Source organism: Mesoplodon densirostris, chromosome 8 (assembly GCF_025265405.1).
Source record: "Mesoplodon densirostris isolate mMesDen1 chromosome 8, mMesDen1 primary haplotype, whole genome shotgun sequence".
In the NCBI taxonomy this organism is placed as follows: Eukaryota; Metazoa; Chordata; class Mammalia; order Artiodactyla; family Ziphiidae; genus Mesoplodon; species Mesoplodon densirostris.
The window spans coordinates 87,786,909-87,810,824 of record NC_082668.1 but is presented as its reverse complement, the minus strand read 5'-3'; the positions used below and the strand labels follow the sequence as shown (position 1 = coordinate 87,810,824).

The window sequence follows — 23,916 nt, the reverse complement described above, 5'->3', positions numbered from 1 at the left end:
AACAAATTTATTTTAAAAAGGTATTATAAAATATTGGCTATATTCCCTGTGCTGTACAACACATCCTTGTTGCTTATTTATTTTATACATAGTAGTGTGTACCTCTTAATCCCCTACCCCTATCTTGCCCCTCTCCTGGCTATTAAAAGTTTTGTGTCATTGAATTTCTACTGGGTTAGGGACTACCAGTACTAGGTACTGCCTTTTAATGTCTCTGCTTTAATTTACAGGATCAAAAACAGAGAATGAAGAAATTTTGGAATGTGTTATTATAAGAAGCCAGTAAACAGTAATATTTCAGTCACTTCCCAATGGAGAGTTATTAAATCATGAGACATTATGCAATGGTATTTTTCGTAGTTTTATTAGTTTTATTTAAGCTACGGGTAGTATCAAAGAAGAGGCTATATACTTGGCAACAGAATACAATTAAAGTCCAATATTTATATTTGTTGCATAAACTTTTATTTGAAATGGATGAATGGTCCGTCAGGCCAGTCCTCCAGGAACTACTGATACTTTTCCCAAGGAGAGCGGACAGTCCAGCCGCTCTCAGAAAGAACTACCTATCCCAGAATGCCCTTTTCTCCATCTTTCCCGCGAGAATCCCGGAGGGCTAGCTCAACCAATCCCTTCATGAAGAGCCTATACTATCAGCCAATCAGAAAGCGAAAGGGTGCCCAAAGGCGGGAGGCGGAAGGCGCCCTAGGTTTGAAATAGGAAAGTTGGCGCGGCTGCGGCATCCGATTCTGGAGACCCGCTGTTGGTTGGTATCGGTTCGTGTCTTTGTGGGGCAGGTGGTCGGGCTCAGGCCTGCCGGAGAAGGTGGTAATTGAGCTGGGCTCCGAAGCCCGCCTGTCGCGATTGGGGAAAGTGGGTTTGGAGGCGGAATGCGTGTTTCGGGGGCGGAGTCTGAAATGCACGTCTTGTTGCTGTTTGGGCGTCTGGGCGTTGCAGGGTGGACAGCGACGAGGCAGAGGCCTTTGGGGTTTCACCAAGACATGTCTGTGACCTTCCTGGAAAGATTTGATGTCACTGGGAAAGTTTTAGCGTTACAGAGAACTGGTGGGTCCTGGAGTCTTACAGGACATCCTTTTACAGAGGAGGACACTGAGGCCCAGAGAGTCGAGGTCAAGTACTAGTCCTGGACTAAGCCCACTAAACTCCCCTCCAGTCTCCGTTTTACTGGTATCTTTCCCGGTCTGGGGGTGGGGGAGGGAGAGGGAGTGTAGATGTGTGGGATCTTATTCTATGATAGGGGGCCCTGTCATTTGGGACCTGACAATCCAGGCTGGAATCAGAAAGGTCAGAGTTGGAAGGGGCCTTAGAAGTCACCAATTTTTTTTTTTTTTTTTTTTTTTGCGGTATGCGGGCCTCTCACTGTTGTGGCCTCCCCCGTTGCGGAGCACAGGCTCCGGACGCGCAGGCTCCGGACGCGCAGGCTCAGCGGCCATGGCTCACGGGCCCAGCCGCTCCGCGGCATATGGGATCCTCCCAGACCGGGGCACGAACCCGTATCCCCTGCATCGGCAGGCGGACTCTCAACCACTTGCGCCACCAGGGAGGCCCAGAAGTCACCAATTTTACTTGTGAAAAAAGGAGGCAGAGTCATTTTCCCAAGGTCAGAGAGTGTGTAAGTGTTATGTGCGGTCACACTACTAACGAATTCCTGGGAGGTAGAGTGTCCTGATTTCCTGCTGCACCTTGACCGTAGTTAAGGCTAGGAGGCTTGATCTGCCCTGGAATATCTAGAGTTAAAAGTAAGTTGTTATGTAGGGGATTAACAGATGCACATTATCCTATATAAAATAAACAACAAAGGTTTACTGTATAGCACAGGGGATTATATTCAATATGTTGTAATAAACTATAATGGAATAGAATTGAAAAAATATAGATATATACATATATAGAACTGAATCTCTTTGCTGTACACCCGAAACTAATACAATACTGTAAATCAACTGTACTTCAATAGGAAAAAAAAAAAAAAAGTAAGTTGCTAACCATTTTCTAGCAAAGATCAAACTGCCAAAATATACTTGATTGGAATATGTGGCTGATATGGTTTCAGTAACTTAAAAAATATAATGTGTGTCCTATTTGTTTTCTAGCATTGTCTTACAAAATGGTAGAGGACGAACTGGCACTATTTGATAAAAGCATAAATGAATTTTGGAATAAATTCAGAAACACTGTCAGTGACACCTCCTGTCAGATGGTGGGCCTAAGAGATACCTACAAGGATTCCATTAAAGCATTTGCAGGTACCTAAGTTTAACTTATAACATGCTGTTTTTGTTTGTTTTTTAGTGTAATTTCAGCTGAATTGAAACTTCAACTCCCAATTTCTCTTTCAGAAAAGTTGTCTGTGAAATTAAAGGAAGAAGAACGAATGGTTGAGATGTTTCTGGAATATCAAAATCGTATGTGACAATCTGTAGAAATGGATCACAGAGGGTTTTTTTCTAAATTAAACATCTTCATGAAATCCCTCATACAAGTAAAACAATGTATTTATAGATATACAGTGTATACACATATAAAAATAATGAACATATGTGTACCCATAATGCAGCTTAATAAATGGAACATCCCACGTTATACCTTCCTCTTCTCTCACCTTCTAGAACTAATCTGTCAATATTTTAATTTAGTATTGAGTTTTTGAATGTTATATAAATGGCATCATTTTGTATGTATTCTGTCCCTTTGTTCACTCAGCATTATGCTTGTGAGATTCATCTATACTGATGTGTAAATGCCTGAATTTTTTAAAAATGAGTTCCACAGACTAGGGTTTGAAAAGCTGGAGTTCCCTCAGCTCTTTGGGTGTAGGGTTAATACTCTGACAGTTTTTCTTTCCATATTTTTACCGCTGTTCTTGCCTTCTCTTTACTACACCTCTGCAGATTGTCCAGAGTGGATCGGTAGCTTTTACTGAGTTCTCACACACAGATCACAGACATGTAGCCACAGTCCGAAATCCACTGGAGATACTAAATTTAGCTGCACCATGTTTTGAACACTATTAAATCACAGTGCCTTTATGTGGGATACATGTGGCACTTATTTTACTCATTATCTGGACCCTGAAGGCATTTGATCTTGGAAACCCTGGTAGGCTGTTATGGTAGACTTCTACCCATGTTTATTTTCTAAGCTGCCCTGAAGCTTCCATGCCCTTTTACTGCTTCTCATTCCCTCTGTAACCAGTAGCTGGAAGTAAAACCGTGTGTGTGTGTGTGTGTTTGTAAGAGTGATATTGAGTTTAGGTCCTTTAAACACTCTTGGTTTGTAGAATCCCTAGGGATAAGAAAATTAAGTTTGAAACTATCAATTTTCACTACAATTCATCTCAAAGTGTGCTCTGAATGATTATCTGTAGTGTGAAGATGTGTTCTAAATAGTTTAAAATCTAAAAGCATTATCAATTATTTTTCTTTAAAAAAATCAGTTTATACTTGAACAGAAATATTTACATAAGTTTAATGAATTTGTTGAACATTTAACTGCTATTTGCCAAGCACCAAGGAGGCCACAATTTGTAAGATGTAATCTATACACTGCTCACAATTTAGTGGAAGACATAGGTAGGAAAACTACAATTAAAATACATTGTAATAGTTGCTATAATGATGGGATGGGAATTTAGTGACATAGAATCTGGAGAGCTTGAATTTTCCAGTGAGGATTACAAAATATTTAGCTGCTAACCCTTACCTTATACACCACATGCCAGGCCCTATACTGAGCTCTTTACATATAGTGATTCACTGAATCCTCACAACAACCCTTGGAGGTATATTTATTGTTTTTAATCCTACCTTATGGATGAGGAAATAGGCACAGAGAGGTTAAGTAAGTTGCTCAAGGTCAGACAGCTGGTAATCAACAGAAACATGATTTGAATGTGCACAGTCTGTCACACTGCCCTGGAGAAGGTCACATAGAAGAGGGATGGGGAAGTTCATCAGAGTCAGTGCCCCTATTCTAGAGGAGGGAAGAGCATATGAAATGTGATGGAAACATGAGAGCTTGTTGAGTTGTGGGATGACTAGAGTACAGTGTGAATGGGGAGTGGCAGAGAAGTGGCTGGTCAGACGATGAAGTACATTATGTGTTGGGCAGAGGAGATTTATTTTGCAGATGAAGAACTTAAAAGCTCACTGAGGTTAGGGAACTTGCCTAAGATCATATATTTTGTAGATAGAGGGTCTAGGATTGCAGCTGAAATGTCTGTGCTCTTTCCAGTGTACCATCTCACCTTTCCACATAGAAGGGAAAGTGTAAGGGCGGGTTCCCATGGTGAGTAGTGAAAGTTTGAAATATTGGCCCTGGCAAATAAAAGAGCTGACTATAAACATATAATAGTCATGGAATACTGAGGGCCCTTACATTTGTATTGGCACAAATCCACATGATTGTTCAAATGTTAGAATAAAAACACTCACATTTATGGTATTTATGTACCACTTAATAGTTTAAAACTTTTCACATTATCATTGGATACCCTAACCCTGTAGGGTACGTAAATGGGCAGCCATTATTATTCTCGTTTTACAAATGAGGAAGAGAGGCCCCAAAGTTGTGATTTGATCAAGGTCCTTGGGTAACAACTGAGAAGCCAGATGGGAACTGAGAACTTTTGACTTTAAAACTGTATCTCTTTTGCAGTACAGTTCTACTTAATTATCCTTAAAAAGTAGCATTTTTCTTTCTGGTAATTCTGATAAGATGTTTATTTTTAAATTACACATGATATAACGTGATCATGTCCTAATTCTTGGAAAATACAGAAAAATAAAAAAATATCTGTAATGTTGAGAACCACGCTTAACAGAAGACTTTGTAGGTTTTATTTTTCATATGCTATCTAGGTTTTTTTTAAGATAATTGTGTTCATGGTATCTATATAACTTTGTATCATTTTTTTTTCTTTTATCTACTATGGCAGGATTTTCCCACATTACTGAATTCTTTGAAAATATATTACACCTTATTGATATACTGTGTTTAATAATTTACTTATTATATACAATGTTTTCAGTTTTTCAATATTATAAATAACACTGAAAATAATTTTTTGTATATGAATACTTGCACACATCTTGTTTTCTTACAGGAACTTTGTAAAAATGAAATTACTGGATTAAAGGACATGAATATCCTTAAGACTTTTATTATGCAATGTCAAAAATATTTTCCCAAAAAAAATATTTTTTTCTACATGGACTCTAGTATTTTTCATTCTTCTCAACACTAGCTATTATTTTTGTAAACGTTATAATAAATGAAAATTAGTGTGTTATTGCTATATTTGCATTTCTATGATTACTGAGGTTAAATCATCTTTTGTATTTGATAACAATCTGCATTCTGTGTTTCCTCTGTTCATTCCCTTGCTGGTCTTTTTCTTAGGAATTTATATTTGTGTCTTCTTTAGATTAAGAATAATTAACTTTGTTGGGAGAGGATAGTTTAATGGTCAAAAGCATGACCTTTGGGCTTCCCTGGTGGCGCAGTGGTTGAGAGTCCGCCTGCCGATTCAGGGGACACGGGTTCGTGCCCCGGTCCGGGAGGATCCCACATGCCGCGGAGCGGCTGGGCCCGTGAGCCATGGCCGCTGAGCCTGCGCGTCCGGAGCCTGTGCTCCGCAACGGGAGAGGCCACGACAGTGAGAGGCCTGCGTACCGCAAAAAAAAAAAAAAAAGCATGACCTTTGAAATTAAGACCTGAGTTTGAACCAGGTCTTACTGTTCATTGCATTCTAGCAGGTAAAGCTGTGAGCAAGTTATTGAACTGCTGAGTCTTTTCCTTTTTTTTTTTATAAATTTATTTATTATTTATTTTTTGGCTGTGTTGGGTCTTCATTTCTGTGCGAGGGCTTTCTCCAGTTGCGGCGAGTGGGGGCCACTCTTCATCGCGGTGCGCGGGCCTCTCACTGTCACGGCCTCTCCCGTTGTGGCGCACAGGCTCCAGACTCGCAGGCTCAGTAGCTGTGGCTCACGGGCTTAGTTGTTCCGTGGCATGTGGGATCTTCCCAGACCAGAGCTCGAACCCATGTCCCCTGCATTGGCAGGCAGATTCTTAACCACTGCGCCACCAGGGAAGCCCTTTTTTTTTTTTGTTTGTTTGTTTGTTTTGTTTGTTTGTTTTTTGTGATACGCAGGCCTCTCACTGTTGTGGCCTCTCCTGTTGCGGAGCACAGGCTCTGGATGCGCAGGCTCAGCGACCATGGCTCACAGGCCCAGCCACTCTGCGGCATGTGGGATCCTCCCAGACCAGGGCACGAACCCACGTCCCCTGCATCGGCAGGCGGACTCTCAACCACTGCGCCACCAGGGAAGCCCTTTTTTTTTTTTTAATCGAAGTTATAGTTGGTTTACAGTGTGTTAGTTTTGGGTGTACAGAAAAGCGATTCAGTTATATATATGTATGTATCTATTCTTTTTCGGATTCTTTTCCCTCATAGGTTATTACAAAATATTGAGTAGAGTTCCCTGTGCTATACAGTAGGTCCTTGTTGGTTATCTATTTTATATATAGTATTTTCTTTTTCTTTTAAAAAAGAGTAAGATGTACATGAGAATTGTATTACTGTGAAAGTTAAGTAAATTTATATAAATATAAGAACACAGTATCTAGCATATAGTAGAGTTTTTATGCTTATTTGAATCAAATATGAGTTTGTTTGCTTGCCTGCCTTTCTCTTTGATTTCTTTTTGCCTTTGAGTAAAACAGTCTTTCCCCATATAGTTAATTTTATATTCACAGATACTGCCTTTTAGGTTTCATAAGATTTCATTTTACATTTAAATATTTAATAAATTTGTTTGGGGAACAATCTACTTCTTGACTTACGATATTTATCATATTAATTTGCTAAGTATACCAACATTTGTTCTCGATTTTTTTTGTTGTTTAACTGAGCTGTAGGTCTGTTCTTCCTCCCTACCTCCCTCTCTTCCTCTCTCATTTCTTCTTTTTGGTATATTGCAGAATTATTTATGTAACATTAAAATTAGCTATTTCTTCAAAGCATCTGCAAAGCCATCTTCTAGAGTTTGGTTGCCTTTGGTGGTAGGTTTTATTGATGTATTTATTTGGAGGGGGGAGCTGCAAAGGTCATGATCTTCTGATTTTGTATTTCGTGGTTTAATTTAGTATTCTCATTTTAATAAGCATTTTTGTCTCTTCATTTTTGTTTTCAAAGACAAACAGGAAAGACTAGATAAGGCTTTTGTTGTTCTTTTATAATTTTTACAATCATTGGGAAATGCTTATCAATTAAAACATTATTAATTTTATGAAAGTCAGTATTTTGCTCTTATCTTAGATACATGTTGACAAGCAAAGCATATAGATTCTAGCTAATACTTTGTGCTTCTTACAGAGATCTGCAGGCAGAATAAGCTCATTCAAGAAAAGAAAGAGAATTTGTTGAAGTTGATTGCTGAAGTAAAAGACAAAAAGCAGGAATTGGACGCACTGACTGCAAATATCCAGGATCTTAAGGAAGAATATGCTAGGAAGAGGGAAAGTAAGTTTCCAGTTGTACATGTATTTAAAACAACCTAAATTTCAAAGTGATGATGGTTCACAGTGTGGACATCTTGCCTTCTCCCCAGCTCACCGCCACAGGTGGCTAACATACACCAGGGTCACAGCCAGCCACTCACCTCTCTCTGCAAGGTGTCTGTGAAGTTTGCTAAGTGCATTTCATTTTCCTTCTTTTGCTTAAACATCCTTTTGATTTCTAATAGAATCAGAGAATAATGAAATTGATATGGGAGTTTAATTAAGCAAAGTGGGAGACAGTTTCACTAAATAAGATTTGCCTGGGAGAAACCATAGTGTAATTTATGCAACAAATTTATTGATCATACATTCTCTGTCAGGAACTATTAAGCATGCTTTTCACACTGCAAAGCCTCTTTGTCTAAGACTTTCACATTTTTTAAAAAGGGTGCTTCTTTTGGATAGGAGCCTTATTTGCCCACAAACGAAATAATCAATTCTAAAATCTCTTGAAAATAGCAAAGTTTGTTTTCTGACTGCTTTTTCTTATAGAGTTTGTGTACCAGTCAACATTATTTTTCTCATCTGCTAAGTATTACGTAGGGAATATTGCACTAAATTTAAAAAAAAATTCTAAACTAGCGTGAAATAAGGCTGACTTCTTGTGAGAAGTAGTTATGTTTAAAGAATAGAATATTTTTCCAGTGAAGCAATTGATATATCTTTGGCTAACCAGGAAAAGCAAAATAGTGTACAAGAAGTCTTTCTATTTCTGTGCTAGTCATGCAAGCCCTTGGCCTATTTATTCATGCTACTTCATAATAAAATAGAACAAAACTTATTCCTCATACTACCTGTATGTATTTTCTCATGCATTTTTTCCTTCCAACTTGAATGAACAGAAGCCCCTTTTTGCAAATTGGTAGAGATAGAAACTGTAACAAATGTAAATGTAAGCTGATTCATTTGCCTGGTATCATTTTTATAGTTGTTTTTAAGTTTGTTTTAATTAATTAACATTAATTGAATGTTATTTAAAATATTCGATACTCCGTGTCTGTGTTTTTAATCATAGCTATTTCCACTGCTAACAAAGCTAATGAAGAGAGGTTGAATAGGCTACAGAAATCTGCAGACCTGTATACAGATCGACTTGGACTAGAAATTCGAAAAATTTATGGTAAGTATATTAATGTAAGTAAAACATAGGATATTAGAAAAGTCTGTCTTAAGTAGAAAAGAATTTTTAAAATATTTTCAAGTAAAATAATGGCCACATTATTAACTTTTTAGATAGTAGGGAAAAATTACAAAATTTTTATCACCCTAATGTAATTATTCATCCTTGGTCGTTTATCATCCAGTATTTTAATAAATGTATTTTAGGCATGGTTGCCAACATGCAAATAATTTTTGTTCCTTGTTCTTACTAGCATTGTATGATTAGTATTTCTCTAATTGCTATAGCCTTCATAATGGTAATTTTAAAATGGTGGTGTAATAATTCATTCCATAAGTGTAGCATAGCTTATTCAATCTTTTATCCATTGTTTAACCCATATTACTCTGTTAACATTTGGATTTTACATTTTTCAGTTTTAGAAGTACTATAGTGAACATAGGTAGACTTCTCCATTTTTCTGACACAATTTCCATGGAATTCCCAGAGATGAATTACTGAGTTAAAGCATATGAATATTTTTGTGGCCATTATGTAAATATATGCCAATTTACAGAAATATTTATTGTGTTGGGAGTTCCCAAGATTACATTCAGTTTTGGCAATTCACTGGAAAGTTTACAGGACTCAGCAGGGCTCAGACTTCTTGCGGTGAAAGGATGCAAAACAAAATCAGCCCAAAGAAAAAAGGCACATGGGGCAAAATCTAGAGAAAACGAGCTTTTCAGACACAAGTTTTTAAGAGTCCTAACCCAGTGGAGTCACACAGGTCGTACTTAATCCCTTCAGCATCGAATTGTGACAGTACATGTGAAGTGTTGTCTACTGGTGAAGCTCATTAGAGACTCTGGAAGCTTGTGCCTGGTTTTCCATGGACTTCACCCCAGGTATCTTTTCCTGTTGCTGATTTTGCTGTATCGTTCCACTGTAATCATAGCACTGAGTATAACCATATGATGAGCCCTATGAGTCCTCCTAGTGAATTTTCAAACCTGTGGTGGTCTTGGGGATCTCTGACACACCAGGCAAGGACCAACCTTGCAAGCAGGCCTTTTCTGGGGATAGCAGTCTCAGGCCTGCTATGTTAACTCTTCTATGCAATCTGTCTACAATGTAAAGAGCACCCATTGCATTGTATTTGTGCCAGAATTGTAGTTTGTGGGTTTTTTTGTTTGTTTTTGGGTTTTTTTGCGGTACGCAGGCCTCTCACTGCTGTGGCCTCTCCCGTTGCGGAGCACAGGCTCCAGACGTGCAGGCTCAGCGGCCATGGCTCACAAGCCTAGCCGCTCCGCGGCATGTGGGATCTTCCCAGACCGGGGCACGAACCCGTGTCCCCTGCATCGGCAGGCGGACTCTCAACCACTGCGCCACCAGGGAAGCCCCAGAATTGTAGTTTTCTTTAAAGTTTTTTGGTTTATTTTGTTTTTTTAGCAGTTGACTAGATATAATAGAAACTATTTTTTAATGCATTTCTTTAATTATTAATGAAAATGTGACCATTTTTTCCCATTGTTTACTAATTACACTTCTTTCTGAGATTGATTGGGCCCTTTATTCATATATCTATTTGCCTTGGTTTTTGTTTTTCTTCCTATCTGTCGGAATGAGTTTTTTTTTTTTTTTTTTTTGCCGTACGCGGGCCTCTCACTGTTGTGGCCTCTCCCGTTGCAGAGCACAGGCTCCGGATGCGCAGGCTCAGCGGCCATGGCTCACGGGCCCAGCCGCTCCGCGGCATGTGGGATCCTCCCAGACCGGGGCACGAACCCGTATCCCCTGCATCGGCAGGCGGACTCTCAACCACTGCGCCACCAGGGAGGCCCCGGAATGAGTTTTTAATCAAAATATTAACCTTTGCTTAGAGGAGAACATAAGGTCCAGCTCTGAACTTTTGATCCATTGGTCTCTAAGTTTATATTCACTGTTATCCTGAGGTGCTTTTTTGTGTTTTGTTTCAAAACCAGTTGTAAAGCTTTAAAATTATTTTTATAGTTAAAGTAGAAGTTTCTCATAGTCCTCAAAATCAGGAAATAATGTTTTAAAGAAGAGACAACACAAATTAAACTCTTCATTTTTCCTAACTGAATATCTTATGAAATCTTTTCTTTGGCATGCATACCTCCCATTACTGTTAACAGTTTAAAAAATCTGGTATACTGACATAATTCCTTCACTTTGAATTTAAATGCAAGACACATTTTTTTCAGTGTTTCTGAAGATTTCTTTTTATAATTAAAAGCATTTTTTATGCTGTAGAGTAAAACTGAAATGCATATGAATTTCTACTTTGTGGCTGCCAGTTGGAATTTCTACTGAGTATTTACTCCTTAGTAAGCATTTGGACGTCTTTTGAAAAACAGGCTTTAAGTCCGGATAACTGTGTAGAAAAAGTCAAATTAAATTTATTGTCAAATTATTAAATGACAATAAAAATTTTTTATAGCGGTTACATATATATAACAGAATTTGCCATTTTAACTCTATTTTATTGTAAAATTCAGTGGCATTAATTACATTCACAATGTTGTACAATCATTACCACCATCTGTTTCCAGAATTTTTCATCATCACAAACAGAAACTCTGTACCCATTAAATAATTCCCATTCCTCTCTCCCCTCAGCCCCTAATAACGTCTGATTTACTTTCTGTCTGTACAAATTTGCCTATTCTAGGTATTTCATATAAGTGGAATCATATAATATTTGTCCTTCTGTGTCTGGCTTATTTCACTAAGCATAATGTTTTCAAGGTTCATCTATGTTGTAACAAGTATCAAAACATCATTCCTTTTTATGGGTGAATAATATCGTGTATATATACACCATATTTTGCTTATGTGTTCATCTGTTGGTGGACACAGGATTACTCTCATCTTTTGGCTGCTGTGAGTAATGCTGCTGTAAACATTGCATGCAGTTATCTGTTTGAGTCTCTATTTTCAGTTCTTTTGAGTATATACCGCAGAATGGAATTGCTGGGTCATGTAATTCTTTGTTTAAATTTTTTGAGGAAATGCCAAAGTATTTTCTACAGCACCTGCACCATTTTACATTCCCACCAGCAATGTACAAGGGCTCCAATTTCTCCACATCTTTGCCCACATTGTTATTTATTTATTTTATTATAGTCATCCTGGTAGGTGTGAAATGGTATCTCATTGTAGTTTTGGTTTATATTTTCTCAGTGATTAGTGGTAAGGAGTATCTTTTCATGTGCTTATTGGCCATTTGTATATATTCTATGGAGAAATACCTATTCAAGTCCCTTTGTCCATTTTCGAATTGGGTTTTTCTTTTTGTTGTTCAGTTGTAGGAGTTTTTTCATATATCTGGTGTATTAAACCCATATCAGATCTATGATTTGCAGATATTTTCTCCCATTCCATGGGTTGTATTTTCACTCTCTTGATAGTGTCCTTTAAAGGGCAAAGTTTTTATTTTTTAAATTTTGATGAAGTCCAATTTATCTATTTTTGTTGTTGTTGCTGCTTGTGCTTTTGGTCATATTTAAACTACAGTGCATTTCAAAGCTAATTTATAACTTGTACATTTGGAGACATTGGTTAAGTGAATATATGTACTTAGCAATGTAGATATTGATCAGAGATGGGGGTAAGAAAGCTCATCTCCATTGAGAGCTTTGGCACAATATAATAATTCTCATACTAAATAATTTAATCCCCTTTTTCAGGTGATAAGTTGCAGTTTATATTCACTAATATTGACCCTAAGCATCCTGAGAGCCCATTTATGTTTTCCCTGAGCCTAAATGAAGCAAGGGACTATGAAGGTATGTACTCCTGTCTCTTAACTGGTACTTAAGATTGGCATCCCAGAATGTTATTTGACTGAGAATATAAAGTAATGTGAAGGCAAGTAATATTCCCACAAGCTATTGCTTTTTTCCCAGTCTTGCTTCTTGGGATATTGTGTTCTAAAGGCAATGAGTATAGTTTTGTTATAGATATTATCCAGGAGCCTTAATAAGTAACTTTTCTCCAGGATGACACAGTGCCACAGTGACTAAAAGACTTAAAAGACCAAAGATCACTGCATTTCATATGCAAGTATGAATTATCCTCTTAGAGAATTTAAAACAAAGCTAAAGCTATAAAGGTTTTGACTGCCTAAATGTGGATATTGTAAGTTATCTAAGTAGGTGGTTTTAAAATTGAATGTAAAGTCAGAATGTGATCCTTTAACACCTCCGCTCCCCCTAAATTATCCTATCCTGAAAATCCCAAATGTTGATAATTTAGCTTAGTTACTGATTCTGCAGCAGGCCAGAAGGACTTTGATGCATGGGAAATATATATGTTTGGCAATAGTGTGAACAAGAAGAGAATGGAAATATATTTATCTCTTTTTATTATTCTAAGGCCCCATTTAAAGTAGTCCTTAACTTACTGGAACTCAGAAAAATGGTTCTTAGCTCTTTATACCTATGTTCTCATCCTAAATCATGTATAGCAGACAGACGCTCAGGTCAACTGCTGAGTTGGCTCCCTCATGTGCTCTAGTGACTCAATTCCTATTCTAATGAAATTTATATTTTAGGAATCTAGTTCAGGTACAAGTGTTTGATTTTTTACTCTATAGGTAAATATCTTCTAATCTGATAATGGGTGCTAAATTTTAAAAAGCAAACCCCCCAAACCTCCTACCTAGCTTCTCAGTTTTCACCAACTTGGATAGCCTCTATTGCTAGGTAGTGTCACAGTATTTGATAATGTATTAAAATAGAATCTACAGTATCAATTTTGAACCAAGCCCTCTTTGCTATTCTTTCTCTGCTTTGGTCATGGGCATTGTTTCCTAAGCAGTCTCTACCAAAGAGCTGGAAATCTGATATGGTTGAATTTCTTCTCCTTGGACAAAGGACAAGATTGACAGTAGAGAAAGTTGGATCATTCCTTTCCTTTGACCACCTTTACTGGAGACTTGCTCCCAGTGTGTACCAACTGGTGCAACTGCATTCGAGGGTCATATTGTTCTTTGTCTTTTGAGTCTCATTTGATTACTAGGCCATGTAAATACCACTTTGGGAATAGCAGCCACATTTTCTAATGACCCCCATTTCACTTGTAAAACTTCAGATATTTCTTTCCACAGCTGTAAGTTATTAAGGGTTGGCATTGAAAGTTGTTCTCTTTTTTTTTTTTTTTTTTTTTTTGCGGTACGCAGGCCTCTCGCTGTTGTGGCCTCTCCCGTTGCAGAGCACAGGCTCCGGACGCGCAGGCTCAGCAGCCATGGCTCATGGGCCCAGCCGCTCCGCAGCATGTGGGATCTTCCCGGACCGGGGCACAAACCTGTGTCCCCTGCATTGGCAGGCGGACTCTCAACCACTGCGCCACCAGGGAAGCCTGAAAGTTGTTTTTTTGATCCAGTGACCAGAAATTAGAATTGAGGCCAAATTTTGCAGAGAAAACTGACAACAGTTCAAAAAAAAAATTGTTAAAATATTTTAAATAGTTAAAACAAAATGTATGGGAAATGGCATGCTGTTCTGTATCTCTAAGCTCTTCAATCCCTTGGTTACCTTCTGTTTAAACTTAAAGCAAGATTGTGGTACTTAACATTTGAATATTTAGAGATTAAACAAAGGAAAGGCCTGAAAGATAGGATACGAAAATCAAGTGTATCTATCATTCTATGCTGAAAGCATTTCAATAAAATGCAATTGAAATGACTTGAATCAGATTAGAGCATCTAAGTTAGAAATATTTCTCTTCTATTAAACTCATTCAAATTTCTTTTTTTTCCCCCTCCTTCTAGTGTCAGATAGTGTTCCTCATCTTGATTGCCTAGCAGAATTTCAAGAAAATGTAAGGAAGACCAACAATTTTTCGGCTTTTCTTGCCAATGTTCGGAAAGCTTTTACTGCTATCGTTTATAATTAATGTATAAATAGTATATAAAAACCATTATCCTTATTGTGTTTCTCTTTTTTAAAAAGGTCTCATTATTCGTTGTCTATAATCCGTTTGTATTTTTGTAACATTTCTGTGTGCTGATTTCTGTAAATTATTTGAATTAAAATCTTAGGAAAGAAGATTTATAAAGTCAAGCTTTTGGAGGTCATGGACCAGTAATAATAAAAAATAAGGGGGTGTGGGCCCAACCTAAGGTTCGCAATTTTTAAAATGTACTTCACAAAATAAATATTATTATCCTAATATCATAAAGGAAAGAATATTTTTATCTTAAACCAAGTGGGCTCTACAGTTAAAATAAAGGACAAATCTTTACATCAGAAGAAGATTGGCAGTATTCTAAAATGTCTTAGAAAAGGATCTAGTTTTGAAAATCCAAATATAGAAAATTTATAACCAATTTTCATTTTATAATATTTATACTGGTTGTGGTCTGGATATAAATTTGCCATCTTTGGAGTCTATTCAATACAAACTAGAACTCTATCAACTTCTGCTAAGATTTCACCATTCTTTCTTTATAAATTTGGTTGTATTTAGGTCTGCTGGCTTTAGTGGAAGCCACATACTACACCTCTCAGGGTATCTGGGGCACACCTAAAAGCCATGGAGCAGTGGCCTTCGTGCTTCCAGCTAATGCTGTCTTCTCCCTGCAGTTTGGGGGAAAAGTTTAGGCCAGTTGTCTAGTTAGGGTTGGAGGGAGTTTCAGAGCACTCTCCCTCAGTGGCCTGTCATGCCTAGGAAACCCAGGTCTGGAGGTAGATTAACCTCGGAAACTGAGCTAAGAGTAGGGATGTTGTAGTTCTCTAAATGGAAATAGACACTACATGTTTAACAGAAAAAAATAGCAGATGACTACTATAGTGAGTACATATTTACTGCTTGAAATATATTCTCAAGGAACAAACAGAATTTAAGAAAAGATTTTCATTCACTGAAACTAGAGGAAAACCATGTCTCATACCACAAATTCTTGATACGTTTTGAACCATACCGCGAGAAGGCACGAGGCATTGATTCTGAAAGATCCTCTTCACCTGCAAGTTAGAGAAATGAAGACGGGGGATGAGAGACTAAATGGGTAGCTCCACACTTTGGTCCATTTCTCCTCAAGGACCACCATTCTTCATTTCTTCTAACTGGGGTGTGGAGGTGGGACAAGACCTTTGAATGAGACCACGTAGCAGGAAAGTCACAAAAGGATAGCATAGGAACCAGCTTTGCAGCTGGGATCCAAGGTCAGACGTATGAATAAAGTGCACTCTCATACCAAACAAAGGGCCTTAAGCCATAGAAATTTATATCAATTTGTTTTCTCACCTGGAAAGTTGATTAATTCTAAAATTGGAATTGGGAATTGGTTAGGGCTGGCCACCTTAAAATAATAGTTAGTACTTTCTTAACTCTTCTTATGTGCCCAGCACTGTTCTAAGCCCTTTACAGATGTCACCTCTTTTATATTCCCTCAACAACCTGTGAGGTAGGTACTATCCATAACCTAGTTCTACAGATAAGGAATCCAAGGCACAGAGAGTGTAAGTAACTTCAGATAGCTGGGAAGTGTTAGAGTTGGGATTCAAACCCAGGTGGCAGTCTGGCACCTAACCCATGAACTTCACCTAGACTCTACCTTATGCCTTTCCATGCTATATTGCAGAGAAAGTATGTGAAAACAGAGTTCTTAACAAAGATTCTATATAAATTTGAATTTTTTTTGTTTTTTTTTACAAATTTGAATTTTTATAATATAATTTTGCTTTTTTGTTTCTATAGAAGTATAATGATTAAGAAAAAAAAAAGCAGGGGAATATGTTTTGTCTGGATCCTTAGTACCTGGCCCTCAGAACCCAAGTGACTCACTGAGAACCATCTCTAGGTATTCAGACTGCACTTATCACCCCAGGTCTTTATGGAAATGGTGGATGGAGGGCTGTTGACTTGTGCGTAAGTCTTTTTCTGTTCAATCAAATATAAACGCCCTAATTTTTGAGGTTTGCTCTGTGCCAACCTAGGAATATTCTGGAGCCAACATTATTAGTATATTAGCTTAAATTTTAAAGTTTGATACATTATGAAAATTGCGCTTTGAATACATGTGAAAGGTAAACCAAGCTATTCCATTAAATTTGCTCTATCCATTTTATTTCGGGTGCTATGTTGTAAATAAGAAATAATACTTTTAAGCATTTACAGTCTTCCTGATATGGAAATAAAGCACAAGATACATAGATAAGAGATTTTCTTAAATAGGAAACAAATGCACACAAGTAGTAAAACTGAACTGGAATCCAAATTGGGTTGACTAACCTATTCCACATTTTGTAATAAAATGGAACAACAAGCCCTCTAAAATTAAACTCAATCACTAATTAAGTTAAAAAAACAGAATCAGCACAAAATCTGCTAAAATGTAATGCTAGTGGATTTAAAGTTTCGATTTCCCAGCTAATGAGGATTAGAATGTGTTGCTTCTCTTCCACTTCAGAGGATTCTTGTACAGAGACAATTAGTTATATTTTAATTTGTGTACCATGACAGTGAAGTGCCTGGTATCACCTTAGCATAGTATCTAACACATAGTAGAAGCTTAGTAAGTATTTGTTAACGTCGAACACATTTCTAGACTTAATATAGGATTATTTAATGGGAAATTAAAATTACATCTTTGAAAAGGAGCTGACTTGTTCAGTAATACCTACAGGCATGTTGCTGAGATGTCCAGAAATTCTTAGAAGGTAAAGATATTTCTACAGGCAATTCTTGACTAAATGACAAAGCTAATTGAGAATAAGACTCTTTCTGAATAAAGACAAGGGTTTCATCTAAGTAGAAAAAGAGTGTCAGTTAAGTAAGTAAACTGGAGAGTATATGAGCTGTTTAAATCAGCTCCTTTCTTGGTATTGTTAAACATATTGTAGTGTGAAGTATGAACAATGTATGGTGAAATATGTGAAGAATGTTTGGAGTTTAGACACATGTTATCGTTTTCCCTTAGCAACCAAGCAAGCTGGAGGTAGCTGCTGAAGCTAAGGTCCAACAAAGGGAAAAACTTCAAGGATGAAGTTATTTTACTCAGTTGGATAGATTTTTACAAAAATCCAGAAAGTGGCAATATTTGAGATCAAATAAATGTGATCTGTATAATGGTAAATCTTGAATACTCTTTTTTTGTGAAAAATTCTGCTTTCCAGCCCCAACATTGGTAATGTAGAAAGATTTGAGGATTAAGATATGGTCCAGTCTTTGCACTGCTATTAAAATTGATACATGATGTTAGGCAAGTCATTTAATCTTCTGAGCATCAATTTTCTATCAGGCCAGACTGCACTATGTGTAGTTTCCCAAACTTGCTGTTTTCTTTTTTGTTGACCAGGCCAAGAAAGTTTTCTTCTATTTTCAGTTAACTAAAAGTAATTATCATGAATGTTTGTTGAATTTTATAATGTTTTTCTGTATCTTTATAGATTTTCATCTTGTATCTGCTAATGAGGTGATTTATATTAATAGGCTTAAAAAAGAGGTTGAATTAAACTTGCCTTCCTAGAATAAATCCAACTTAGTCATGGTGTGCAATCTTTTTTGTTTTGTTTTGTTTTGAATAATGTTGGATTCAGTTTGTGAAACTTCTGTTTTAAATTTTTACATCTATAGCCATGAATTAGATTGGCTTTTAATTTTCCTTTGTATAAACTTCATGAGATGTTGGAGTCACAGTTATCCTAGGTCCTAGACCCTTGAAAATAGTTGAGATGTGTTCCTTTTTTTCTATTTCCTGAAAAAGTTTGAATAAGACTTTCTGTTTTTGAACTCACATATAAAACTATGTGGGCCTGTGTCTTCTTTGTAGGAAGATGTTTTTAGAAAAATGCTCGTTAATTTTTTTTATAGTTACTGAATTATTCAGTTGTTCTATTTCTTCCTGAGTTTTGATAAGGCATACGTTTTTGAGAAATTTATCTCTTTTGCTGACATTTTTTGCAAATTAATTGGTATAAAGTTGTTGATAATATTTTAGTTTTTGATATCTACTGTATCTGTAGTATGTCTACTTTTTTCTTAGAAGTAATATTTATTTATGCCTTTCTTAATTTTGCTAGAGGTTTGCTCAGTTGATTAATCCTTTCAAAGAACCAATGGATAGCTTTGTTCAACCCCTTATTTTGTTTTATAGTTCATTAATTTCTGATATTTTCATTTCTTTTATTTGCTTTAGGTTGTTTCTGATGTTTTCATAAATTCATAATTAGGATGCTTAATTCATTAATTTTAGCCTTTCTCCTTTTTCTTATAGTACTTTTTTTAAGCTGCTTTCCTGAAACTACAGGTTTTAATATGTAGTAACTTTCTTATTTTTTATTTCTAACATTTAAAATTTTCCATTAAGATTTATTCTTTGTCCATGTGTTATTTAGAAGTGTGTTTGTGTGCACATGTGCATTTATATGTGTGCAGGGACACATACATATGTGTTCTCCAAACACACAGGGTTTTTTCACTTAACCTTTTCTTAATGATTTCTAACTTACATTGTGGTCACACAGTTTCTAGAGTCTTACTTTTTGGCCTCGTATGTAATCAGTTTTTTACGTGTGTATTTTCCAGGGGTTACGTGCAGCACTTTATCTGCCCACACGTTCAGCTCACCCTTCCCACTTGCCTGACTCCTGCTCAGTTTGGACTTCCCCAACTTCCTTGATCCTAATTAATGCCCCTCCTAAATGTTCTCATAACCTTCTTGATATACTCCTATTATAGCATTTATCACAGTGTATTGTGTTTACTGGTCTGTTTCCCTTTCAGAAGAGAGACTAAGGGCTCTTTGAGGAAAAGGGCTCATTGTCTTTTTAGTACTGAAGTGACAGAGTGATAGTGCCCCAACCACTCTGTATGGTAACTTCTCTTCACCCTTCAAAATCCCACCTTCTCATGATCCCCTGCCCCCAGGCCCATCTTCCCTGGGTTAGACATTTTTCCTACTAACATTGCCATAGGCAATGGGATGTGTTGTTATTTTGATTCTCCAAATTAGCCTGATTACCCCCAAGGCCATCAAGACTTTGGGGGAGGAGAGACTTTTTCTTGGAAGCCGGAACAAAGTTACATTCTGCTCGAATTACTAATCAGTTAAAGCCTTATGATACTGTACAATGAAATTTATTTTAACCCAAACTGAATATCGTATTACTTTTTGATGAATATTAATTATTATGAGTAATTGAAAATGCAAAAAAAAAAAGAAATTAATCTTTCCGGTTGACAGGATAATAGATAGTAAGCTTTTACTCTACCTGAAAGAAGACAGAGTAATGCTTTTGATATTTTTAGTGAAAATCTGGCTCAGACCTCCCTCTGCTGCCTGTATTTCAGGTTGTTAATGTTGCTAAAAACTTCCTGACATACGAAAACTGCCTAGTGGAGTATAATTATGAAAGCCCAATTAAAAGTTTAAAAGTATTCATATTAAAAATTATTTTATTCTCTGTGGAAGACTTGGGCACATCATTAGTCTTCCCAATATGCACTTAATTTTTACCTAAATCTAAGGAGTACCATCCGTACCTGTCCTGCCAGAAAGTTCTTGCCCTTTTAAAAAGATATCCAAGTCTGTTATCCCCAAAAATATTTGTATTTTTATTTGGTTTAAGACTATAGTATTTCTTTGAAGTTTAAAAACTACATATCACAGATGCAAAAAGGATTTGCAGCAACATTTTAAACCAGGAAAACCATTTATGTCTTTACAAAGTAAAACTGCTTTATGAAGAAAGAGAGGCCCCTTTCTTTGAAAATTACTTCCAGAGAGTTTCAGGGCCCAACCACCATTATCATCACTTTCTCTATACAAATGATCGAGTGTAGGCTACAGTCAATTGCTATACAATTTTTTATCCATCAAGGCTTAATGGAAAGAAGTCAGATGAAGAGGAAATGTAAATTCAAAGTCTCAGTTCATGGTCTAATGGCCTATTATTCAGCCTACTTTCTACGTGTGGAAAGTCTTCACTAATACACCATTAAGGATGACGTTAAAACTTCTGATCTGTTCTAGGCTGTAAGTTATGTCTCACATAACAGATTTTACTTGAGCTCCTTCGGGTCTGATATCTGTATCTATAAATATCTCTATGTGTTAGTTATATCCTGCTATAGGAGTGTAATGGTGCAGAGTATAAAAAAATATAGGTACCTTGGTTTGAAAATTTCCTTTGTGAAAATATAAAATTTGACAAGTTAAATAAAAAAACAGAGGTAGGGGGCAGGAGAGTAATAGAATGGGTTTTAATTACTCCTTTAACGCCAGACTGTCTATTTGGCACAAAAGTAAATCTGCCCAGATGTATTATCAATACCTTGACCTTCCATTCAATGGAGAGTGTGGTCTCCAGACTGACTTAGGTTATTTTCTGAAAGATGCTGCTGTACCACTTCTCTTCATTCTAAAATGTTCCCCTCGGGAAGAGTTTGGGGTCTGCTCTCTCTCATTCTCAACCTTTTCCCGTTACAGGGCATTTGAGGAAGCAGCATAAATCTCTCTAAATTTTCCATTTTGACAGTAAATGCTAGTTTCTAGAACTTTCCACCCAAACTAGAGACTCATTAGCACTTAAAGTGTCTTTCACTAGGAAGTTGCTTAGGGTATTCCTTTCATCATGACCTGGAAGGGAAGTGCAGAATTCCTGGTTTCTGAATTGGCGTATGAAGTTTCCAACTGGGCAAGGAGGCATGAAATTTCTGGCACTGTCTCATCCCTAACCTTCTCCTATCTGCCTTGCTCTTATCCTCTGATCCCCAGCCATCTCTGGCTCACACTTGACCTCACTCTAAGAGCAGTTCTGGTTGTGGGTAGAGGGTACCTCAGAAGGTCATTGGCTCAGGATGGTACTCCATTCTACCCTGAAATCCTCTGCCTGGTATATGGTCCTCGTCTACCACCCTCTCTTCTGACCACGCCGCCTCTTTGCCTTGGCTCCTGATCCTTTATTCTAACGTCCTTAACCTGGGTCTATCTCACTGGTGTCTTGCCTGCCTGTCTCTGCTAAGCTCTTCTTCTTGGACTTGATCTGTGTTCTTCCCCATCTCCCTGACACTGCTTGACCTCTTGTGGGCCTGCTGTGGCTATTTCCACCCAAGACCCCAGGAAAAAAAGACATCTGTGTCCTAATCTCTGTTGTGCTACCAGAAGACTATCTGACTTCAGGCTGAACTGCCCTGGACTCAGTTTTCTCTCTCTCTGTGAGCAGAGGCTGTATTAGGTTATCTCTAGGGTCTCTTAGAATTAGAAAACTCTAGGAGCCAACAGACCTCTTTCCCACCTCCCTTTACTCTCAATCTTCTGACTCTGTTTCAAAGAACTAAAGTGCAAAGCACTGTGACATGCAGGTAGGACCCCATCACCCAGTTAGAAAGACAGAAGATCACAACATTTGTCTTTATTTGCACCACATTGTATAATTTACAGAGTGTAAGGCGATGCCTTCAGAATCTTGCTTATGCTTGTGAAGATGTGTCCCCGGCATATGAAGGGAGTTCCTCCACATAAGCAGCAGGAAAATGGCCTTTTTTCCCCTTTAAAGAACCAAACCACCATCCTTCATCTTTCTTCTTGTGTATAGTCACAATGTCACCTGTGAAAATGCACATACATAGTTAGACAAGTGGGTTTCTGCACTTAAGCATGTGCCCGAGTCTGATCAGTAAGACAGTCTTTAAGGAGATCCTGCTTTCAAGGAGTTACTTGGTAGCATCATTTTTCTGCATGTGATTCAGATGAAGCAAAATTTATTGACCACCTCTGCACGAAGCAGGCAGAATGCAGAGAATATTAAAAAGAGTAAGGTAATGGACAAAAAGTTGTGCCATAAAATAGTTTGATTAAAAACAGAATCGCGGGCTTCCCTGGTGGCGCAGTGGTTGAGAGTCCGCCTGCCGATGCAGGGGACAAGGGTTCGTGCCCCGGTCCGGGAAGATCCCGCATGCCGCAGAGCGGCTGGGCCCGTGAGCCATGGCCGCTGAGCCTACGTGTCCAGAGCCTGTGCTCCGCAACGGGAGAGGCCACAACAGTGAGAGGCCCGCATACCACAAAAAAAAAAAAAAAAAAAAAAAAAAATCGCTTTGGATCCTATGTCCTCATGCTGCCTGGCTCACTTTGGATAGATGTGATGGGTCATCCCCAAACTCTTTCTTGGTGTCTGTGCTTTAAGGGTTCCTCATGTTGGTGGCCAAAATAGTTTGCTATGTTGACTACTAAGAGTATGTCTCAACTTCCAGACTTTTCTTTAGATCGAGGCAGCTTCTCTCCATTATATGAGCCAGCTTCAGAGTCCAAAGTTCCAACTCACAGTTTTGCATGACAATATAACTCCCCATTCAACAATGTAGATAATTTGAATAAAATATCAATTTGAGGACAATACTCCTTTAAAGCAACGATTCAAATAAACAGAATTCCTAGGAAACCCATGGCTCTTCTCTAATTCTCTATTAAAAAGAAAAAAAGCACATTATTCCCTGTCTTGTAAGAGAGAGTCCTTTCTCTCTGGCTGCTTCCTGTACATCAAAGTGGAAATATCCACTTCCTTAAGGATCCAAGAGCTACTTGATCTTTAAGCATCATCATGAGGTCATTTTCAGTCTTTCTTTCTTTCATTCTTCTCCCCAGTAATTTTCTTTCTAAGGCAAAGGAGACCACTGATCCCCCTTCTATCTCTCTTTAGTCACATCACTATTTATTCTTGCAGGAGATCATTCTCAGTCTAAGGTCTCCGTCTAATGAGTTCTCTCAGGTCAGTAGATTGACACAGCCTACTATCGGAATTCAAACGAATAACTTAAAATTTTATCGCCAGCTTCCCTAAGTCTCCAACGAACGTCTCGTTCCATTTAAAGAACCCACAGGATATAATGTGTAAGTAGGCTTTGCAACCAACAGAACTGAAGACAAGATGATCAGTTTGTGTTAACTATGTAACTCAGACTCAGGACCCTGGGTTCTAGGTGGCATCTGGGAAGTGTGTTTTAATTCATATGGAAAGTGGGACTACTGCATTTCATTTACTCACTGGTGTAGGTAGCCTTAGGATGACATGATGAGTAACAAACTGACTTCTATAACACTTAAGACTTTTAAATTAAAGGCAACATTGATTTAAGATGCATGCAGGAGAGAGTCTACTTTCCTTTTTTCTTGTCTTTACTTATGTCTGAGCTACAGGAAAAAGTAACTGCCTGGAGAACTCTGACTGGCAAACTGAAAAGCAAGCACCTATGAACCAATAGCAAATACG

At 37.6% G+C, this 23,916-nt stretch overlaps 2 protein-coding genes across 11 annotated transcripts in view; one reads left to right on the top strand and one right to left on the bottom strand.

The window, feature by feature from the left end:
- The first annotated feature begins 680 nt into the window (after nucleotides 1–680).
- On the top strand, nucleotides 681–18,081 carry SPC25 (SPC25 component of NDC80 kinetochore complex). 6 transcript variants are annotated; one of them, XM_060107141.1, is made up of 7 exons: nucleotides 681–766; nucleotides 2,115–2,267; nucleotides 2,361–2,426; nucleotides 7,397–7,543; nucleotides 8,597–8,701; nucleotides 12,391–12,489; nucleotides 14,475–18,080. In XM_060107141.1, exons 2-7 carry the CDS (start codon nucleotides 2,129–2,131, stop codon nucleotides 14,597–14,599), a joined length of 681 nt encoding a protein of 226 aa, XP_059963124.1. In that variant the 5' UTR covers nucleotides 681–766; nucleotides 2,115–2,128; the 3' UTR covers nucleotides 14,600–18,080. The 6 variants fall into 6 exon arrangements, with proteins under 6 accessions (XP_059963124.1, XP_059963128.1, XP_059963129.1 ...); XM_060107145.1 differs by having other exon boundaries at nucleotides 719–776; nucleotides 14,475–18,081; XM_060107146.1 differs by lacking the exon at nucleotides 681–766 and adding an exon at nucleotides 806–825 and having other exon boundaries at nucleotides 14,475–18,081.
- Nucleotides 18,082–22,046: 3,965 nt separating this feature from the next.
- The window catches only part of NOSTRIN (nitric oxide synthase trafficking), a 62,766-nt gene continuing 60,896 nt past the window's right edge, over nucleotides 22,047–23,916 (bottom strand). For all 5 annotated transcript variants that reach the window (XM_060106390.1, XM_060106391.1, XM_060106388.1 and 2 more), the window contains one exon: nucleotides 22,047–22,257. In XM_060106390.1, the coding sequence (XP_059962373.1) occupies nucleotides 22,121–22,257 (137 nt within the window). In that variant the 3' untranslated portion in view covers nucleotides 22,047–22,120. The remainder of the gene's footprint in view (nucleotides 22,258–23,916) is intronic.

What these genes read in the sequence shown, in the direction of transcription:
- SPC25 (XM_060107140.1), top strand. Translation starts at nt 1,002, where the DNA reads ATGTCTGTGACCTTCCTGGAAAGATTTGATGTCACTGGGAAAGTTTTA. An exon ending in GTTTCTGGAATATCAAAATC is followed by an intron (nt 2,427 to 7,396) that starts GTATGTGACAAT and finishes TGCTTCTTACAG; the next exon opens with AGATCTGCAGGCAGAATAAG. An exon ending in ATATGCTAGGAAGAGGGAAA is followed by an intron (nt 7,544 to 8,596) that starts GTAAGTTTCCAG and finishes TTTTAATCATAG; the next exon opens with CTATTTCCACTGCTAACAAA.